Source organism: Hakea prostrata, chromosome 3 (genome assembly GCF_041222555.1).
Source record: "Hakea prostrata isolate BN-2017 chromosome 3, UWA_Hpros_2, whole genome shotgun sequence".
Taxonomy (NCBI): domain Eukaryota; kingdom Viridiplantae; phylum Streptophyta; class Magnoliopsida; order Proteales; family Proteaceae; genus Hakea; species Hakea prostrata.
The window spans coordinates 26432680-26452427 of NC_142602.1; the positions used below are offsets into that span (position 1 = coordinate 26432680).

Genomic DNA, 19748 nt, shown 5'->3' on the forward strand with positions numbered 1-19748 from the left:
TATTATTGATAGACTAAAACCGTGGATCCTGTGACGGATCACACCCACGGGTTGTCGGGCGGGTAACCGAGGCCGGCGGGCGGGGTGTGACAAAATGAATCATAAAACCTTAGGGTAAAACAAGATATTTACAAGATACAACCTTTCGCTGAATTTCGGTCAATTTGGTGAAAGGCGAACCGAAATTCAAACCGAATTCGTTTAAAAGATATCGTTGAAACTTCGGTGATATCTCTTCATTTTATCACCAAACTGGCGATATATCGCCAAAATTCGTCAATTTTTCAACAAATTGAACAGAAAATTGCCGAAACTTCACCGGCAGCAACATCTTCAGCGGTGAACTTCCCCTTGTGACGGTGGATTCATTAGTTTCTCCCTTGTGAACTCTCTGATCCACTTGTGACATGAAACACCTTACGTTCTCTTCCTCTGTAAGTTCCCTCACTACCTGCACGACTGTTCCTTGTCGTCTTTTCTCATCGGAACAAGCCTCACGTCATACTTGTTTCTCAGGTCTAATGAGAGAAGAACTTTATCAGTAGATGGCGGACGGGGCAATGAAGGTGCTTTTTGCAATTGCGCAGCATTCACCAAAATCATCATGTTTCTCAGGTCCAATGAGAGAAGAACTTTATCAGTAGCTGAAGGATGGGGCGGTGAGTTGCTTTTAGCAGTTGTGCAGCATTCACCAAAATCATCACGCCTGGAGCATTCACCACTCCTAAGAAGAAAGAAAGTGAAGGCTGTTTGATCGACCAAAATAAAAAATCATAAATGATATTTGATAAATGAAAACCCACTTCCCTCACAGAACCCAAGAATTTCTCCCCCACACACGTTACAACCTCATGGCCTCATCTTGTCATCCAAAATATCAAACTAAGTGCTACAAATACTTAAATTTTTTCAATTAATTTCTAAACTGCCACTGCTACAGTGCTACCTACCCATTAATCAAAATATATTATATATATCTATTAAAGTTCGACGAAATACTGGCAAAAAGTTGCCAATTCACCAAGTTCACCAACGGGCTAATCGGCAAACTTTGCCGAAGTTTCATTCCTTGGCTATTTATACAAAGCTGAGAAAAGACACAAGTACCCTTACATAATATTACAAATGACAAGTAAATACACCCTAATCATAAAAGACGAAAATACCCCTATTGAATACACCTAATTCCAATATTCCTCCACCTTGACACTAATTTTGGCTATGCAGAGTACCTGAATACACAAAAGACTCATCAAATAAAGACAAAATAAACTAGAAATCAAACCGCAAGCACCTTTAATAACTTTAAAGCAGTTTTGAACTTATTAATAAGTACAACCTTAGCCATTATGTCCCTAATAAAGTGTTGTCTAACATCAGTATGTTTAGTACGTTTATGAAACGTGTTATTCTTAGAAAGATAAATAGTTCTTTAAGGATCACAATAAACAGTGGAATGAATATCACTAAAACAAAGTTCTCCAAGGATGCCCTTGAACCAAAGACCTTCTTTAATAGCCTCATACAAAGTAATATATTCAAATGTTGTGGTTGAGAGAGTAATCACATGTTGAAGGGTAGATTTTTAATTTACTGAGTTACCACCAATAGTAAACAACTACCCAATCAAGGACTTTTTTTGTCCAAGTCAGTAGCAAAATCACAGTCACAGTCCCACAATATTTAGATTATTATCACAAACATTATTTTATAAGAGTTTGTAGTTGATTGAACTTCTCAAATATCTCAAGATCCATAACACAGTGTTCCAAACATCACATGGCCCACTTATAAACCTACAAATAAGACCTATGGCATAGGCTAAATTAGGTCTAAAGCAAACCATAAAATACATGAGTGACCCAACAAAAGCTTGATAATGCATTTTTGTAACATCACCAATACATGGTTTAATTTGAATTAAGCATTGAATAGGGTATCAACAACTCTATTATTCACATTACCAGATTAATCAACTTATGTAAATAACCAACTTGTGACAATGTTAGAAATCTTTTAGATCTATCTCTATGTATATCAATGCCAAGGATTTTCCTAGTAGTCCCAAAATTAGTGTATTACCCTCATAGGTATTGGGTATGACCGGATCCAGCTGGGTGGGGTATGAAATTTTATATCATTGTCTAGAAGACTGTTTCAAACCATACTGAGATCTTAATAGTAAACAAACCTTACTTTCATCACCTTTCCTAACAAATCCCTTAAGTTGGTTGAGTCATGAAAATTTACTCCTCATGCCTACCATTTAAAAAGACAGTCTTCACATCCAATTGTTCTAACTCTAAGTTACAAATGACAGAAAATGAAAGGAGAATTCAAATAGAGGTATGCTTAACTGTAGGTGAAATTAAAGACCTAATTATAATTAATACCCTCAATTTGTGAATAACCTTTTGCCATCAACTTGGCATTACACCTAGGTTTTTCTACACCTAATATCCCAGACTTTAAGTATATAAACCCATTTACATCTTATGACTTTCTTGCCTTTGATTCTATAAGCATCCAAGTCTTATTCTTTACTAAAGAATTTATCTCTACCTTTATGGTAACCAACCACTCACCACTTTCTAAGCTATCTAAAGCCTCTTTAAAGGTTCTAGGTTCACTTCCCTTAATTTGATCAGTAACATTAAAGGCAAAGAAAACCAAATATGAACCTGAACCAATGTTTTCACTTATATTAGCAAGCCTAGAAGACTTCCCAATATCTCTCCTAACCCTATCTCTAGCCAATCCCTCTTTAACAACCTCTTGTTTAACTTCTAAGGGAGTACTAGATGACACTTAACTAGTCTCCAAATCTATAAGATGAGGGGTATCAAGCTCAACACTATGCCTATCCTTAAACTATACTTCAATGAGACTACCATCAAGATCTTGGGTAATGGGTTCCTTACTTGAGGACCTACGCTTAACAAACTCAAGCTCATTAAACCTAACATCTCTGCTAACAATTATTTTCTTATCCTCAAGATATCACAACCTATACCTTTTAACACCTAGAGGATAATTTAAGAAAAGATATTTTCTACCTCTTGGCTCTAATTTACCCTTACTTTGGTGAACATAGACAACACATTCAAAAAGTTTCAACACATCATAAACACATTCAGCCCTAGACCACCTATTTTCTCAAAACCAATAGCACAACCAGGATATCTATTTATAACATAACAAGTTGTGTTAGAAATTTATTTCTAGTAAGGAATTTAACCCAAAATTTTTTTCATAGGTTAGATTCAATCAATATGCGTTTAACTCTATTCATAATAGTTCTATTTATTCTTTCAGCTACCCCATTTTGTTTTTTGGGGGGGGGGGGGAAGTGTAGATGTAAGTCATATGCCTAGTATTCCATAATCTTTGCAAATTTTTAAAAATTTATCATTAGAAAATTCAAGTCCATTATCAATCCCAAGTTTCTTAATCTTCTCAGTATGATTTTCAGTCATCACTTTCCATTCAAGAAACTCATAAAAAACAACAGATTTAACATTAGGTGAATTCTACAAATCTGAATGTACATATTCAAGTGTATGTAATATCTTATAAGTGGAATGTGAAAATTTTGTTTATCGCACATATATCACAAAATTTTAAAGTTTCACATTTTTTTTAATTCCAAGTGAACAGCTTTACACAAACACCCTAGGCCCTCTACTTATATGTCCTAACCTCATTTGCCATAACTCCACCTCACTTTGGTCTTCACTAACAACAAAAACAACACCTAAAACCACACTACCATTGAGAAAATAAAGTCCATTTCCCAGCTCAACAATCCAGACAATATTTCTCTCCTTTGAACTCTGATACACCTTTCTCTAAAATGATAATGAAAGCCTTTTGATTCCTATTGACTCGAGGAAAGCAAACTCCTTCTTAACTCAGGGATATGTGTAACTTGTTTCAAGTCCCTCACATTCTCATCATCCAACCTAAGGTTAATGGATCCTATACCTTCAACCTCACATGTTTTATCATTTCTCATCAACACCTTACCACTCTTAAAGGGTACTATCCTAAGAGTTGTGTTAAAGGTTATTTGTGCTCATCATTATCCTAAATCTAGGATCCAATTATCTAAGTCACTTATGAGGGAAACCACTAGTGTATCTCTAGTGACATCAGCCACATTAATGGCTTCACTTATTCTCTTTTAGTTTCTTTTATCTCTCCCAACAATTCCTCCTATGCCATTTCATCTTACAATAATAACACACCTTACCCTTAGTTTTATTGTTATTATTATTCTAATTGTACTAATTATTTTGGTTATTTGTGTTGTTATCCTTTCTCACAAATTTCTTCTTTTTCTTATTATTAGATCTCCTTTTATTTTCCATATTGTTCTTAGCCTTATTCTTCTTTTCATATTTTGTTTCTATATCCTTCCATTATATCATCAAGAGTCACCATTTCTCTACCATAATTAATAGCATTTTTTACACTAGTAAGCATTTCAAGTACTAAGGAATTTAACAGCAGAACAACAAGTGTATTATTAGAAAGGTCTTCATCTAAATGAACCAAATCCCATGACAACTTATAAAAATGTTTTATATTATTAGATAAAGATTTAGAAGCATCCATCTTTAAGCTAAACAATTGTTTCTCTAGCAAGGTAAAATTAGGCAGAAATGGAGTCATGTATAGCTGCTCAAGTTTAGACCCACCCTTATCAGTTGTACTACATTCCCTTACTTTTCTCGTCACATTATTACCCAAATGCAGAATAAGAGGGCTACAAAATAATTCCATCATGTCTACCTTTTCCTCATTTGTTATGCTAAAGGGGAGTTCCTTGTCACCTTTCAAGGCCTTGTGACAATGATTCTTGACAAGGATGACATGCATTCTATTTCTTCAAATAGAAAAGTCATCTTTACCTACAAAATTTTTAAGCTTATACTAGGTAGGGGCCATGATAGAGAAAAGAAAAGAAATCATAATATACCTAAACACTAATTGAAGTCAAAGAGAGTAAGTTTATACTAAAATAGCTCAAGAACAACTAAATATAGGATTAAACAACACCAGAATTAATTACAATATCAGAACCTAATTATAAAAGAAATTAACTTTCAATTTCATGCACAGACTTGATTAAAAGCAAAAGCCCTAAATTATACAATAGTTCCGAGTGACCGAATGCAAATAATCACAAAACAAGTTAGGGTCTTTCAAAATCAAAACCTTAAAGTTACTAATTGATGCAATATACAAGAAATAGAAGTCAAATAGATAGGGTTTTAATATTAAAAGACGAGACAAATCATCATTCAAAGAAACCCTAACGGAATCAGGTCTTACAAATTGGGACTTTTCACGACCAAGTGTAGAGCATGAGAGATAGAGCAAGAATCCGGAAGAAAATACAAGAAATCATCATATAAACATTCAACAGAGAGAATTGAAGGCATATAGTTAACAACCACAACAAGAATAATGAAATAAAAGCTTGCTTCAATGCCAATGTGCTAAGATAAAACCTCAATATGACGTAGCCATAGCAAGAAACCATAAGAGAGACATGAGATTTACTTAGTTCGGTTAAATGACCTACATTCAAGGACAAATCCAAAGGACTCAAGGCATTATGCACAATTAAATCATTAACAAGAGATTACAAATAGTCTCTGCAATTTCACTCTCTTTAACCAAAAACACTCAAGACATCACTTAGGACAAGAGCATTACACCACCAAATACTCAAATGGAAAGACCTCACCCAACACAATGAACAACATTAGATCTATGCTCCATTGTAGCCAATCCAAAAGCAAGAACGCCATCGAACAAGAGAGAAACCAAGGGATGAAACCCTAGAACCAGAGAGCCTCCAAGAACAACTGTAACCCCAAAAATGAGAAGAATGAATGGTAAAATCCTACAGTACATAAGCTATTTATACAAAATTGAGAAAATACACAAATATTGCTACGCAATATTACAAATGACAAGTAAATACACCTTGAGCAAAAAGAGTAGAATACCCCTACTAAATACACCTAATTCCAACAAAAAAAGATTCCACTATTTCCTGAAAATTTCACCACTCTCACATCGATCACAAAGTGCTACTATTTGCTTTTTTTTTTTATTTCTTAGGTTATCCCACAAAGATATTAATAGTGAACCCAAAACTTTAATCCACATACAATCACAATTCTAACTCTGAATAAGTAATTGACCTAAAACCCATTCCATTTACAAATACAATTGAACTTTAATTATATGGACCCGTATAACAGAAAGCGTACCCAAACCCAATAGTAATGGAGGATTAGGGTAGCACCATCCTCTATCAGACTTGGGGATTTGAACTATTATACATACATATGGGTAAACATATATTTGTAAGCCAATCAACTAAACATTTTTACCTATGACGAGTCTTTTTGGATTAAAAAATACCAAGGGATCAACTTATGTGTGTTCACTTAGCGCCTTTTTGTATCAATTCTTATTCTCGTTTTATGACCTATTTATTTATTTATTTTTATGTGTTTGGTATCTGTTATAAATCATATTTTAGTTTAAGAGAATAGAAAAACCCCCTAAAATCCATAAGAGAAATTTTTATATTATAAACGTTGGGACAAAAGCTTTTTTTTGGAACTGATGTTCACCCGGGCTAGCTTACGCGCACGTTGACTACATCCTCAAGGGGGGAGCTTTAACATATATTTAAATATAAAGCAAGATTTTTGCCCCTGGCCTCAAGGGACTTAAAATCCAAATGCAAATCGAGGATATAATAGTAAACACACATTTTTTATATGAAAACCTTATTGTTTCTCCTTTGTCTCACTCTCAAATCCTAAGAATCTGTTCCCAATTTTCATTATCATTTTTTAATGTACTAAACTTATTTTTCATTTCATAATTTATTCTATTCAAAAGTTACCAAAAATAATTGTATTTTTCTTAAATAGACAAAATAGAGAATAAGAATTGATACCAAAAGTGCCCTTAAATGTATTTGCTAAAATCTGGATTGAATTTCTTTTTTGGGGTGGAGGGGGATTGGGAGAGGGAGTAAAAATCTCACTCCATCTTCTTTGGTACGAATGTATATTCCATCTTCAAGCACAAATTTAAAAATGAACTTAATTATAAATTGAAAGTTTCTTATGACCCATTCTCCCTTTGTAGTCATATCGCATGGGCGTCCAAAATCGCCCCCTTGGACCCCGGGCCGCGCGGAGTGGCCCGCCCGGGGTGGGAGTCCACCTCAAAAGTAGAGGTTCTTAATTAATTGACATAATGAATGAAGAAACGGAGGTGACTAGGGGGGGGGGGGTTTGGCGGGTGGTTCCTTTTGGGTTCCCCCTCACATTGTATGGTAGTAAGGTATAATGAGTGTACCTTCGAATCTCGACTTGGGAAGCAGCAAGCCGTAGGGGATCTACAATAAGATCCGTTGGGCGATAGTGTTCTTCTCGGGGGTTATAGTTATCCCTTTGATGATGATACCGGCATGTATATAACCTCATTATATAAATTTTCTCAGGTTCGTTTTGGAAATACCACATAAGCTGTGAAGCAGCAAGCTAGAGACTTGGTCATAGTGTTCTTCTCTCTTTATTGCTGGCATGTATATAACCTCATATATAAATTTTCTTTTCTTTTTTAAATAATTTTTTTGCCCATCAAGAGGAAGAAAAAAAAAAAAAGAAAAGAAAAAAAAAAAAAAGAGTAGCTGTTGCTTAATAGTCATAAGATTCCCGACTATTAAACAAAAAAAAACTTAATCTTTATTAGTGTGAGGTGAATATTATTTTAACTCAATTAATCTTAATTAAAAGTATTTTTCAATTGTGATCAGAAAAAATTTGGACTGGAGTGCGGTGGGGTGGTAACAAATTGGTTTTAGAATTTGTGATACATTCTTAAAGTCTTCCACTTCACACCACCATACAAAGTGTTCCAAGGATTTTCATGTGAGCTTATTAATGTCGATGACTTTTAAAATCAAAGACATTCAATTTCATGTTTTTGAAACTATGTCATTTTGTTTGGTTTGTCCACGTTTGATTTCTCTTTATAAAACTACAAGTGATTTCACTGATGTTATTATTAAGTTCGATTCTCAATTTGATCGGATGTTTGACAAGATAGATCAATGAAGAGATTTTCTCTACACTATGGATTGAAATTTTTTATTCTTTTAAGGTAGTTTGACTGAAATGAATTTTTACACATTTTTTTTTCTTTTCTTCTGATTATTATATAACAAATTTTGATTATTGAAGTTTAATGAGGAGAAGTTGACTAATATAAAGTAAGAAAACAATCCCTTAATCAGGGGCAGGCCTTGGTGTAATTGATCAATTCGTAATTTGTTCACATTTCACGACGGTGTTACTCAAGACCTCATTCAACATTGCTTCTAGAGCATGGTGTAATGGATATAAAGAAAGATGGCCAGCATTAAATAGATCTTATTGATGTGATTATTTATAGAGCAGCTTAAGTTGGTCTCATTTAGACCTCAAGATAATCTTATACAAAGTTTATGGTAATCTCATACTTCTCTGAACATTGAATGCCCTATACAACTTTTGTAGGGCATCAGAAACACCAATAGCAACATTTATCACAACAACAGCAAGCAACAACAACCAACAAATGAGAAAAAGAACTATTCACAATTGCTTGTCAGTGTCTAGCAGGGAGGAAGGTCGTTTGGAGGAGGTAAAATGGATTCTTGAGGCGATTTTCCATTATCTACGACGAAAGCCATCTTCAATCCCCACATGGTATGGAGCTCTAGATGACAATGCATGAACCAGACACCTACAATGTATCATCCATGTAAATCACACTTGATCATGGCAAAAAAGAAACAAAAATTTCTAGCTCGTGTAGAGGTATCATTAGAAAAATAATTTCCATGTATTTATAAACATATGAGAGTGTTACCTGGATTATCAGCTCTAAATCTGATAGCAGTCCAACCTCCAGTAAGAACTCCCACTGTATTTCTTTCAGGAGGATCAACCAAGTTAAATTTTGCCGGGTCATTTTTTGGGTCGAAGTTACCCATTCCTGTTCCGACCACAAAGAAGTTGTAACCATGGAGATGGAATGGATGAGACTCAACAGTGAGAAGATTGGTGTCCTGTAATACCAACTCTATTGTGGTATTGAATGCTACCCTACTCAACCTAGGCATTGTCGCCAGAGAAGTTCCCAGGTTAGCAGTAAGTGGTGCACCAGTGTAATTGAAAGGAGTCGGTGGCTTGTCAGGGAAATCTGTGGTAAACACTCCTGTCATATTGAAATAGTGTGCTTGAAGAAGCCCAGTTTTAGGCATCACAAAGGTGATATTGTTCAGTGAAGCAATCAGCTTTGTTCCATTTTGGCAACCTGGGCATGGGTTTTTTCCAAGACCAATTGTGTAGAAAAGATGTCTATCAACCTTGAGAGGCACATTTGCAGGAAACTGAGGAGTGTTTAGGCTTCTAAGTTTACTTGTGTAGTTAAGTACAAATGCTGTGTTATTGGGTGCAGGTAGTTGTGGCATCACAGGCAAAATGCTGTTGGGGATGCCTTTATATTGTAGGATTGCTGTGGCAGTTTTATTGTCCACAGGGATTGGCACATCCATGAAAGCTCTAGTAGCCATGAAGTATCTTCCTGGTGCTTGGTCAGCCTTAACAAGAACATTAGTTGTTTGCCCAGGTGCAATTATCAGAGTCTGGGTTGTGAAGGGCTTGGTATAGACTGCATCAATCTCCACCACTGTCATGTTGTGACCAGCAATTGCAAAGAAGAGCTCATCATCAAGTGCAGCATTGATGATCCGCAGAAGGTAGGTCTTAGCCCATTCTACCTCCATTGCAAAGGTATCTGCATGGTCCAATGAGGATATATAAAGAGAAATGGAATATGTTGGTTAGATATTGTTAGAACGAACACCAAGAAATCATAATCTGAAATAGAAACAAAACAAAAAGAACACAAAGATTTAACATGGTCTAGACACTAATGTGGTGTGTTCTGTCCATGGGTGAAGAAGAAAGAACTTTCAACTATTTACCAGAACAGCATTTCAAGAACTCTCATACAAAATTCTGAGGAAAAAAATCACAAATCTATCAATGACCTTAGATGTGAACATAAGTTACATATATATAGACTTTATTTGGATAAATGGGTCGATCCATTAGGTCGGGTCGTATAGTACCGCAAGGACTATGCCTCTGCACCCCCACCATAAACCAAGATGTGTTCCATCACAAATCGTCCAAAATCAGGTCATTTGGATCACCCACCAAAATATATCGGTGTGGGTCCATTTTTTAAGTCGGGTACAAGAATTTAGGTCTCAACATAAACACACCCACTTGTTAAACTAGCAAAGCAATTTGTAATTCTTACGTTTCTCTGAACATGGGAAGAGTGGTCCTGGCTTGCCATTAATGGTATGAGCATCAGACATGTTTGGTGGCTGACCCAGCTTGTTGGCTTGGTTAACATTCTGTTCCACATCAGTGTTCCACCATTCTCCTGAACCATCAATAGGAATTATCAGAAGTCATCCTTAATAGGGTTGTTTCAGGTGCTTCAAATTCTTCAAGGGACTTAAAGATAAAATTACCCACCAAGAACGATATTAGTTTCACTATAAGGTTGAGGAAATGGATATGAAGTTCCATTCTTGGGCAAGATAACAATGGCACCATAGACTGTTGCTCTTAGCCACAAAATATGAGCATGCCACCATAGTGTTCCTCTCTGACCAGTTACATTGAAATCATATGTGTAGCTATTTCCAGTCTGGATAGGACACTGGGTTACGTAAGCTGGTCCATCAGCCCAACCATTGCGAAATTGCTTCAAGCCATGCCTAAAGAAAGCAATCAAGTTACAGACAAGTAATATAACAGTGGAATTCTTAGTTGCAGAGCTGTATGCTTAAAGAATGTGTTCTCGAGGTTATATACCAATGGATGGAAATGTTATATTTGGCATGGTTGGTGACATTGATGAGAACTCGGTCGCCTTCATTTACGTTTATGGTAGGTCCTGGAAACATTCCGTTCACAGTAACAATAGGCTTGGCATGGCACAATCTACTTACATTCTTGACTTGAATCTGGTTAGCCAAAATGATGACCATATATCAAGAAATGATTAACCAAGTGAACAGGTGAATGATGAAAAACAAACAAGAAATTGGAATAAAACCAAAGCCCACTCACATCAAATTGGTATTTCTTCAGGGCAGCCTCTACTGGAAGCGAAGGAAACACGGATAAACACAAGAAGAGAAAGAGAAAACCCAGATACAGGAAGGACTGTTTTTCCATTTTCTAGCCAAAACTACACTTCTTCAGGCGTGAGAAGCTTATGAAGATGGGTTCCTAGGAGTCTAGAGTTAAGATTTCTTATAAGGGATGGATCTGAAATAGTTTGGATAAGCTAGAAGAGATTGCTGGTCATGTAGGTGATTAGGTAGAGGAAGTGAAAGGGATGTACAAAGCTTGGAAGCAAATCATTTAAGAGGTTGAGACTTGGAGCATGGATTTGGAGTACCTTGAAAGCTGACAATAATGGAAAACTAAGTTACTCCATCTAATATATAATGAATAAAAATAAGAGAATCTATAGTAGTATAAACATAATTTTTCTTCTTGAACACCAATATATTGAGATTTGCTTACAGGTAACACGTTTTTCTTCGAGTGTCCATGAATCTACGAGTTCTATCAAAAAAAAATCTGCGAGACTACGAACGAAGGATAATTCAAAAATTAATGAACATGTCTACATCTCTATGAAACTGAACTGTCAAGGTCTGAATTGATGTTTTCTAATGATTACATCATCTCTAGTTAGTCAATCTAACGAGTTGTGACAATTAAGGGGTATAATTGTTTTCAGGAGTAGTCTTGTAGATAGAAAGCAGCTAATTATCTCTCCTAATAACGAATTATCCACTAGTTAGGAATCCATAATTAAAGCGACAACTAAATTACAATGCGAAAAAAGAAAATACTCATTTGCATGTTAATATATTTTGGTTTTACATTATATTAACTTTTCAAGAAAAAACATGAGGGATGACCAACATCTCGGTCAATGCAAGGTTAGTAGAGTGGTAAGATCCATATTTTTTTTTTTTTTTTTTTTTTGGTAAAATAAGATCCATACTTCTCACTTGGGAGATATGAGGTTAAGATCAAATGCAGGGGTTAGTAGAGTGGTAAGATCCATATTTCTCACTGGAGAGATATGAGGTTAAGATCAGGTTGAATCTCTTTAGAATTAAAGCAAAACTTTGTTATATACTTAAATTAAAATATAAAAAAAATACTAACCGAAAGAAATATATAGTCGAGGTGGGTGTAAGCTGTCTTGAAGGGAGAAATTTTATTTCAAAGAATTTGAAAATAGCTTACTTTTAGTTTAATTTTCAGCAGAAATCTTCTATAAGATATTTTCACTTAAGAGTTTTGCTTCAACGAAGGGCAATGGCTTGGTCCACCCCTAGTTTTTTAATGCAACAAGCTAGAGTTACTTGCCAAGGACTGAATAAATTAATAGAAACAGTAATTTGTGGATATATACTCTTATATCTTTTAAACTGGTACATTGATTTATGCCGTGTTTGGCGTGCATTGTTGGAAGTTGGAATATATTTGAAGTTTTCTAAAATAATAGCTTTTCCATTTCTTTGCAGTTTCTTATCAGACAGAACACAGTTAGCTCAAGCTGCCTATTTTTACCTAATTTTGCTTTTAGTAACATTCTAGTTTCTTCCGGAAGGATGTGTACCCTCAAGGTTGGAACTTTGTTAAGGAGAATCTCCTTATTGACTCTTCTTCTTCCTTTTTTTTAATTTTTATTTTTTTTTATTTTTTTTTATTTTTTTTTATGTTTGGTGTGTGGGGGGGGGGGCATTGAACCTTATTGAGGGTTTCAGATGTTTTCTTGGGAATTTTGGTTTTAATCTGAATATTATCAATTCTATAGTATAGTGGTAAATCATATTAGAGTTAGAGTTTATAAATTTTTTTTTTTTTTTTTTTTTTCCCCCCCCTTTTCCCCCGGACACAAAGGTTGCTTAGTGGTGTGGAGTTGACCTTTTCTGTGTTTGTTTGGGGGGCCGTTTCCCCCCGTTGTTTGCCTTTCTTTTTTGGTGTTTCTTCTTACCGTTTTCGCCTGCTTGGTTTGGCGGTTTGTTTTTTTGTCTGCTCGTCCCGGCCAAGCATTACACCCTAAGTATCTAGATTTGAATACCCAAACCGTTGCTTTCAGTTAGTATTTATAGACCAACACTAGGTTCTATGGTTAGTTGGACTCTCTCATAAAGGCTCATTACACCGTTGGATCATTAACTGATCCAATGGCCTATATTAGAACATACATTGGGTATAACTCAAATACCTCAACCATATTTGAGTATAATTCAGATACCTCAACAAATCATTCTAAATCTGAATCTACTATACATTACAGTGGCTGAGAGACTCCACTCTAAGACATGAATGCAATAGACAAAAAAAAAAGAGGAAAAAAGAAAGAAAGAAAGAAAGAAAGAAAGAAAGAAAGAAATGAATGAGAAAGAAAGGAAAAGAAAATTGGTGAAACCAGCCTGAGGCTGAGCCCAAAAATTAGAAACTTCAAATTGTTTAATCCCATGGGTTGGGCTTGGGCTTAGTCTTGGGGCGAACCGTCAACCGTGAGGCCCCAAAACTGTTTAGCTGGTATAAATGAGCAAAGTTGCTAAACAAGGAAAAGAGAATCCATTAATTATGGGTCTTAGGGCATTTAGAAATGAGTATTCATGGCATTTTCCTTTTCACCAAAAAGATTTGCCCTAGGTATAAATAGATGAAGGCAGATAGATCTCTTCTTTGAGGGTATATAAACTCTACCTATGACTTTGTGAGGGGTGGGATATATGCCTATGGATGGTTTAGATCTGTCCCAACATGTATTGCTACTCATAACAACTTCGAAATCATCCATCTGGTCTAATAGGTGGTACCGACATATCATCAACACATTATCATACCTTGTAGTGTTATGTGTTCATCTTTTGATTGTTGTTTTGAAGGGAGCAAAACAACAACTCCCTAGGGAAAATGCCCAATCAACGCCATGTCTGACTATATGGCCGAGTTTTCAGTCCTTGGCTCTTAGAGTCTTTTTTTTGGAATCAGCCTTGTGTAAACCTCCGCCCCCCCCCCCCCCCCCCCCCCCCCCCCCCCCAAAAAAAAAAAAAAAAAACACAAGTTTAAGATAAAGCAGAGAAGAAAAAAATTAAAGGAATCCTTCCTTGACCCTTCACCTTTACTGAAGGAAAATTCCTTCCATATTTTGCTTTTATCTTTATCCAGAAGATTTTATATCAATGACTGGAAGGTTCCTATCCTTTGATCCCCTTCTTTATCATTTAGTATTTTGGCCCTTAGAACCATTTTAAACCACAAACCAACTAAAATTGACTCTTCACATATTCATAATTTTATATCAGTTTTTTCGGATTAGGCAGAGTGTACAAAATTTCAAAAAAAAACCATATGAACCAGTTAGCATTCTCCTTCAGTTATGGGAAGAAAAAAAAGGTGTAAATTAAGCTATGATCATGTCCAGATTCATGCCGCCTCTGTTCTTTACCAAATCATCAACACTTGGCCCTCTCCCAATCACTCCTAACCCCGTTGTCTTTTGTTCCAAATCAAAAAAGCCAACCAGCACACCACCACAGACCAAACATGTTCACAACATGTCCATTAGAATCATACTTCCAATTTACATTTTATGAATATGACAATCATTGGTTTCTTAGAGAATCCAAGGTGATGCCAATCTGTGAACGACGGTCATCTTTTCTGTCTTGGGCATTAACCTGAAAATGATAGCAATCTGAGCAAGCCCAATGGGGCTGGAAGGTCTGGTTAAGGATTACCAGCACTAAAACCCTTTTTTCCTGCAGAAACAAAGATCACTTTATTTTTCAAGTTCTTTTTTATAGTGCCATGAACCTTCAGTTTCTCTAAACATCCCAAGATTCCTTTATTCATATCTTTGCCTGTGAACAAATTTGCTGCATCACTTGGTGATACAAAATTCAAGGAGTCATTCATTTTCCATTGCCTTTGTTTCTTGACTAATTTTAAGATGGTTAACTGTTCTTGAAATGTCAAGGGAATTTGTACATGAGAATTGCAGAATTCTTCCAGTGAGTGCCATTGAAAGTATGTTAAAAACATTTGCGGGTTTGTAGTAATACACACCCAAAAGCATTTTGCAGTAAGAGCCAGAGAAGAAAGAAGATAAATATTTTCAATAAAAGGGAAGCAACTTATATTAAGTCATCCGTGGTACTTTACAAAAAAACAATTCTCCCACAGTAGAAAATTTTGGTCTTCAGAATTAGTCTCTTCCAATGCCGAGGTCTCTAATGTCACCCTGCCAGTCTAGTCTTCTTAAGAGTAGCCATGCTGCTCAGTCTCCCAGCTCAACTGTGAAGCAACTCTTTCATGGCGGGGAAAGTATTCCTGCAATTGGGAAAACATTATCAGGCTTTCCTTTGAAAATAAATTAAAATTTAACACAATTGAATCTCAACAGCAGTACCTGCTCATAAAACAAAATGAGTTTCTGATATTTACTAAGGTGAAAAAACAGAGCATCTTCCAGTACTCAGGATTTTTTCATGAAAAACATAGCTAACAGAATCTTTTTTTCTTTTCTTTTCTTTTTCTCCTGAAGAATTATTTAAATTAATATATTTAACTGATTTAAAAGGGAAAAAATAATAATGAATAATTACCTCCATTTTCTTCACCAATTCCTTTGCTGTTGGGGCAGAAACAATGATATGCCTTGCATTTGGACTAATAAACCCTTCTTCTACAGCTTTGTCAATGAACGACAACAATGAGTTGTAGTATCCATCAACATTCAACAATCCCACCTGAAAATTTTAGAAAAAATTATAGCTCTATACTCACAAAGATATGATTATGGTAGTTCAAGTACTAAAGAAAAAAAGAGAGGAGGATAAGTGTTAAAACAGAGTTAAAATATAGTTTTAAATGAACACAAGAAACGGAGAATTCGAAAAGAAAATTACTGGCTTATCATGTATGCCTAGTTGAGCCCATGTTATCACTTCTAGCAGCTCTTCAAGAGTCCCATAACCACCTGCAAGTACATCAGGTATACTGTTTGATCAATTTATACTCTATGGTAGAAGGACAGAAGATGCATTTGTACTTATACGATACATCCACTAAATTTTTTCAAAAACCGCCTACAAGTACATCAGATATACTGTTTGATCAACTTATATCTATGGTAGAAAGATAGAAGATGTATATGAAGCATTCATCCATTGAGTATTTGACAAAAACCACATGAGAAGAGCAAGGCCTTGCCAAGTATGATATTGGTGCTAGGCATACTTAGCAGTCTTCAAATTTACAGTCACCAACATTTTGTTTAAGGATGTGGGGTTATACACTGATTAAGTAAATTACTCATTAAGTTGATATTAATGCCTGATGAGCCTTGATTCTGGATTATATTGAAGCATGCCCTATTCAATGGGAGTTATAAAAAAGCCATATGCCTCTAGCTTTTCCTGATCAAGGTGCTTTATCATCCCACTTTGGGTAGTAAATTATTGGGTCAAAGGAGGTTGGCTGGTAGGCTGAACAGTGAAGTGCATGTTCTCATGCAGAACAGTAGAAGTCTAAAAATAAACAAAAATTCTTGTTTGGGCTCTGGAGCTAATTTGTTGTATTCAACGAGTTGACTGTTTTTGCAGAAGATCAGTCCCTTTTCTGGAGATGAACATTATTTCCTCTCATCTGTAGGTGATATCTGGTAAAAACTATTTCGTGAAAATACTGAGAGATTTCTTTGCCTTTCCTTAAATTTGGTATCTATATGGAACAGCGAAATCACAAGCTTCAAGACTATCCCACCTGCCCAAAAAAATGTAACGAAAAAGGAACAAAAAGGCTAAAACAAAATAGGAAGAGTATATTAACCACTGCAACAAGGTCCTGAGTTTCAGTGTATGACGTTGACAGGTCAGGGAAAAGGGCTTGAGCATTAAAAGGGTTGCTCTCCAGACATGGGTTTTGGGGTCCGTTCGATGTTCAAACAGGTGGTGTGCATAGAAGCAGGAACAAATTGGTTTCACGCCGCTACCCCCTACACATATGGTAACCGTGCAAATTCTTCTTTTAGCTTCCACCATGGAGAAAAGGAAAGTTACTTTGTGTTCAACTTTCAAAATCACAGGGTTCTGATTCATCTCTAAAAATTTAACCCAAGAGATGCTCTTTGCTAACTCAGAATTTTGTGCAAGTGTATCTGTTAAACAAGATTTCGCAGAGTTTAGACAAACCAGGTAAGGCAATAAAGGCATCTGACTGTCTAGCCATCTCTGCTTTCCTTTGATGCATGTCTGCAACTGCCTTCACTTCCCCTACAGGTTCACCGGTGATCTGCATTAAAACCCCAGGGATTAGAAACAAAACAAAAATCATTAAAGCAAAGCAAGAAAGAACGTTGACCAGGAAATTGAGATTAATTTGGCAAATGCTGCAAAAATTAACGACAGAACTTTTTTTTGGGTGTTGTGCTTGCACTGGTAAGCAATGATGAGAGCTGCATCCTGCCAAAGTGGTGGGACTAAACCCATATCTTTCCCCAAAAATACAAATCAACAAATAAAGAAGAAAGAAAGAAAACAATACAGAAAAAGTTGGTAAAAAGTATAGATTTTCAAACCAAATGACCTTTCTTTATCTTCTTTACATTTTACTCTGTGAAGCACAAATGGCTTCTCAAACTCGAGAAATTTTGGTAAAACAGGAAAAACTATTTGGAATCCCAACTGAGAGAAGAAACAATAGGATAAACCACGGATCCCACAAACCAACAAAAGCAAGAAAGGACAAAAGCTGAAAAGGAAAAATAAAATCTCAGTAAAGAATTTGAGATTTTCCAAGTATCTTAAAAGAAAACCCACCATGAAAAATGAAAAAAATCTGTGACACCCCAGTTATACGAGTGGCAGGATCGATTTCTCAATCAGGGTCAAACCTGCATGAAGAACCTACCCCACCCAATAAAAAGAAAAGAAAAACCCAAACAAAAAAATGAAAAAAATTTCTTCAACCGATCAAAAAAAGGTCCTTTTTTCCCACTTGTGTTTCAGAATTTATTTTTGTACATCTGGAAAAACCCAATTGCCATCTCCAAGAATCCGACCAGTAATGGACTCAAAGGGACGTAGAACAAAAAGGAGAAGCCCCCTTCTTGCTGTTTTTCTGTTTGTCATTTCTAATTCCTGTAAGACATTTTTAATGGCAGCAGACTCACCTCTCTAGGCATGAGTGTCTTCGGAATAACTCTGCAGGAAGACAACAACATGACAAAGAATCAGTTGGGGTTGTAATGAAAAAGCAAAACTGAAAACAACAACTCCAATCACTCACACCACTGAAAATTTTCAGTCCTATCTGTACCTTCATGTTTATCTCTTTTAAGAGAACTTTATGCCTTTATGGAAGAGATAGAGAAGAAGCTCACCCTAGTACATGCCGACCACCATTATAGACGGCTTGCGAAACCAAACCCATCAAGCCTATGCTTCCACCTCCATAAACCAGATCAATGTTCCTCGCCACCTTCAACAACCAACACAACCAATTAGTCAGAAGCCCAATACAATTTTCTTAACAAATACAGGACAATGGAACCAAGAACAGAGGAAAACAGAACACATTTCAAGAGATGTGCTACAACTGCGATCCAACTCCAATCGATTTTACATCTTTTAGTGAACATAATCTAAGCCCAACAAAGTAGAAAGCATGAACAAACAAACCCATGAAGCAAAATTGATTTCTGACAGATACCAAGATGATTCTCCGATAGATTTGGGAGGCAAAAATAAAAACAGTAATAAAACTAGGAAAGTAACCCAGAGAAGAAAGTAGGAGAGAGAAGCATTACCAATTCACTCCCAAGCTCTATAGCAGCATCTTGGTAGCTACTCTTTTTCCCTTGACTACTTCCACAAAAGACGCAAATCCTTTTAAACTTTGATGGCTTCATTTCCTTCTCTCTTTCCATATTTACTCTCTGTTGCAAAGTGTCAAAGAGCCAGAGCACAATACAAATATCCACACAAACTCAACTCACTCACAGGCTCTCTCTCACTCACTCACTCGTACTTCTTACTTGGAAGAGTTTGAGACCACACTTCACTTTTAATGGGTTCTCATGCGAATTACATATTTATAAATTGTCAAGGCACGTGCGTACAATGGCACGCGTTGTTAACCACCCCAGTTTCCAGTCCCCCACACACGTGCCACTACAGTTTTTCCAAATTCATTTTATTCTCCTGATGAAGAAATTAGTTATTTGGCGTTAGCAGTTGGAAGTTGGAACAAACTTATTGTCATTCGAGTAATTTCGATTATTTAACTTTTCACGTTTATTTTTAATTTTTAATTTATTTTTTTCTTTTCTAAGTTCTTCTCTGCCGCTATTGTTGACTAATGGGTCTTGAGATGTGATCTGACTCGTCCCTTTGGTGGGCATCACCCAATGAAATGTTCCATGAAGCGTATAATGGTTGGTCTTGCATCCCCAGCAAATCAAATCTACGGATCCAATAAGGGTTGCAAATTGTTGGATTGGGTCGGTCTTACAAATCCCTAGTTTTAACTTTT

General features: G+C 35.9%; 2 protein-coding genes across 2 annotated transcripts; both read right to left on the reverse strand.

Moving 5' to 3' along the window:
- Window positions 1-8458: 8458 nt before the first annotated feature.
- LOC149021912 (laccase-11-like) lies at window positions 8459-11421 on the reverse strand. Its single transcript, XM_089147217.1, has 6 exons — window positions 11238-11421; window positions 10980-11131; window positions 10638-10882; window positions 10414-10542; window positions 8953-9882; window positions 8459-8826 (listed from the first exon to the last, which is right to left on the reverse strand). Exons 1-6 carry the CDS (start codon window positions 11343-11345, stop codon window positions 8696-8698), a joined length of 1695 nt encoding a protein of 564 aa, XP_089003343.1. The 5' UTR covers window positions 11346-11421; the 3' UTR covers window positions 8459-8695.
- A 3598-nt stretch (window positions 11422-15019) lies between these two features.
- Window positions 15020-19265, reverse strand: LOC149021913 (cytokinin riboside 5'-monophosphate phosphoribohydrolase LOG3). Its single transcript, XM_089150091.1, has 7 exons — window positions 19024-19265; window positions 18598-18695; window positions 18388-18418; window positions 17408-17507; window positions 16124-16194; window positions 15821-15964; window positions 15020-15545 (listed from the first exon to the last, which is right to left on the reverse strand). The coding sequence occupies exons 1-7, from the start codon at window positions 19141-19143 to the stop codon at window positions 15474-15476; spliced, it is 636 nt and encodes a 211-aa protein (XP_089006217.1). The 5' UTR covers window positions 19144-19265; the 3' UTR covers window positions 15020-15473.
- Window positions 19266-19748: the final 483 nt, after the last annotated feature.

Excerpts from the sequence above, each read along its gene's own strand:
- LOC149021912 (XM_089147217.1), bottom strand. The coding sequence starts at position 11,345 with ATGGAAAAACAGTCCTTCCTGTATCTGGGTTTTCTCTTTCTCTTCTTG. Across the intron at positions 10,883-10,979 it reads TATAACATTTCCATCCATTG|GCATGGCTTGAAGCAATTTC; the intron begins GTATATAACCTC and ends TGCTTTCTTTAG. Across the intron at positions 8,827-8,952 it reads ATTTAGAGCTGATAATCCAG|GTGTCTGGTTCATGCATTGT; the intron begins GTAACACTCTCA and ends GATACATTGTAG.
- LOC149021913 (XM_089150091.1), bottom strand. The coding sequence starts at position 19,143 with ATGGAAAGAGAGAAGGAAATGAAGCCATCAAAGTTTAAAAGGATTTGC. Across the intron at positions 18,696-19,023 it reads TAGAGCTTGGGAGTGAATTG|GTGGCGAGGAACATTGATCT; the intron begins GTAATGCTTCTC and ends TGGTTGTTGAAG. Across the intron at positions 15,546-15,820 it reads AATTGGTGAAGAAAATGGAG|GAATACTTTCCCCGCCATGA; the intron begins GTAATTATTCAT and ends TCCCAATTGCAG.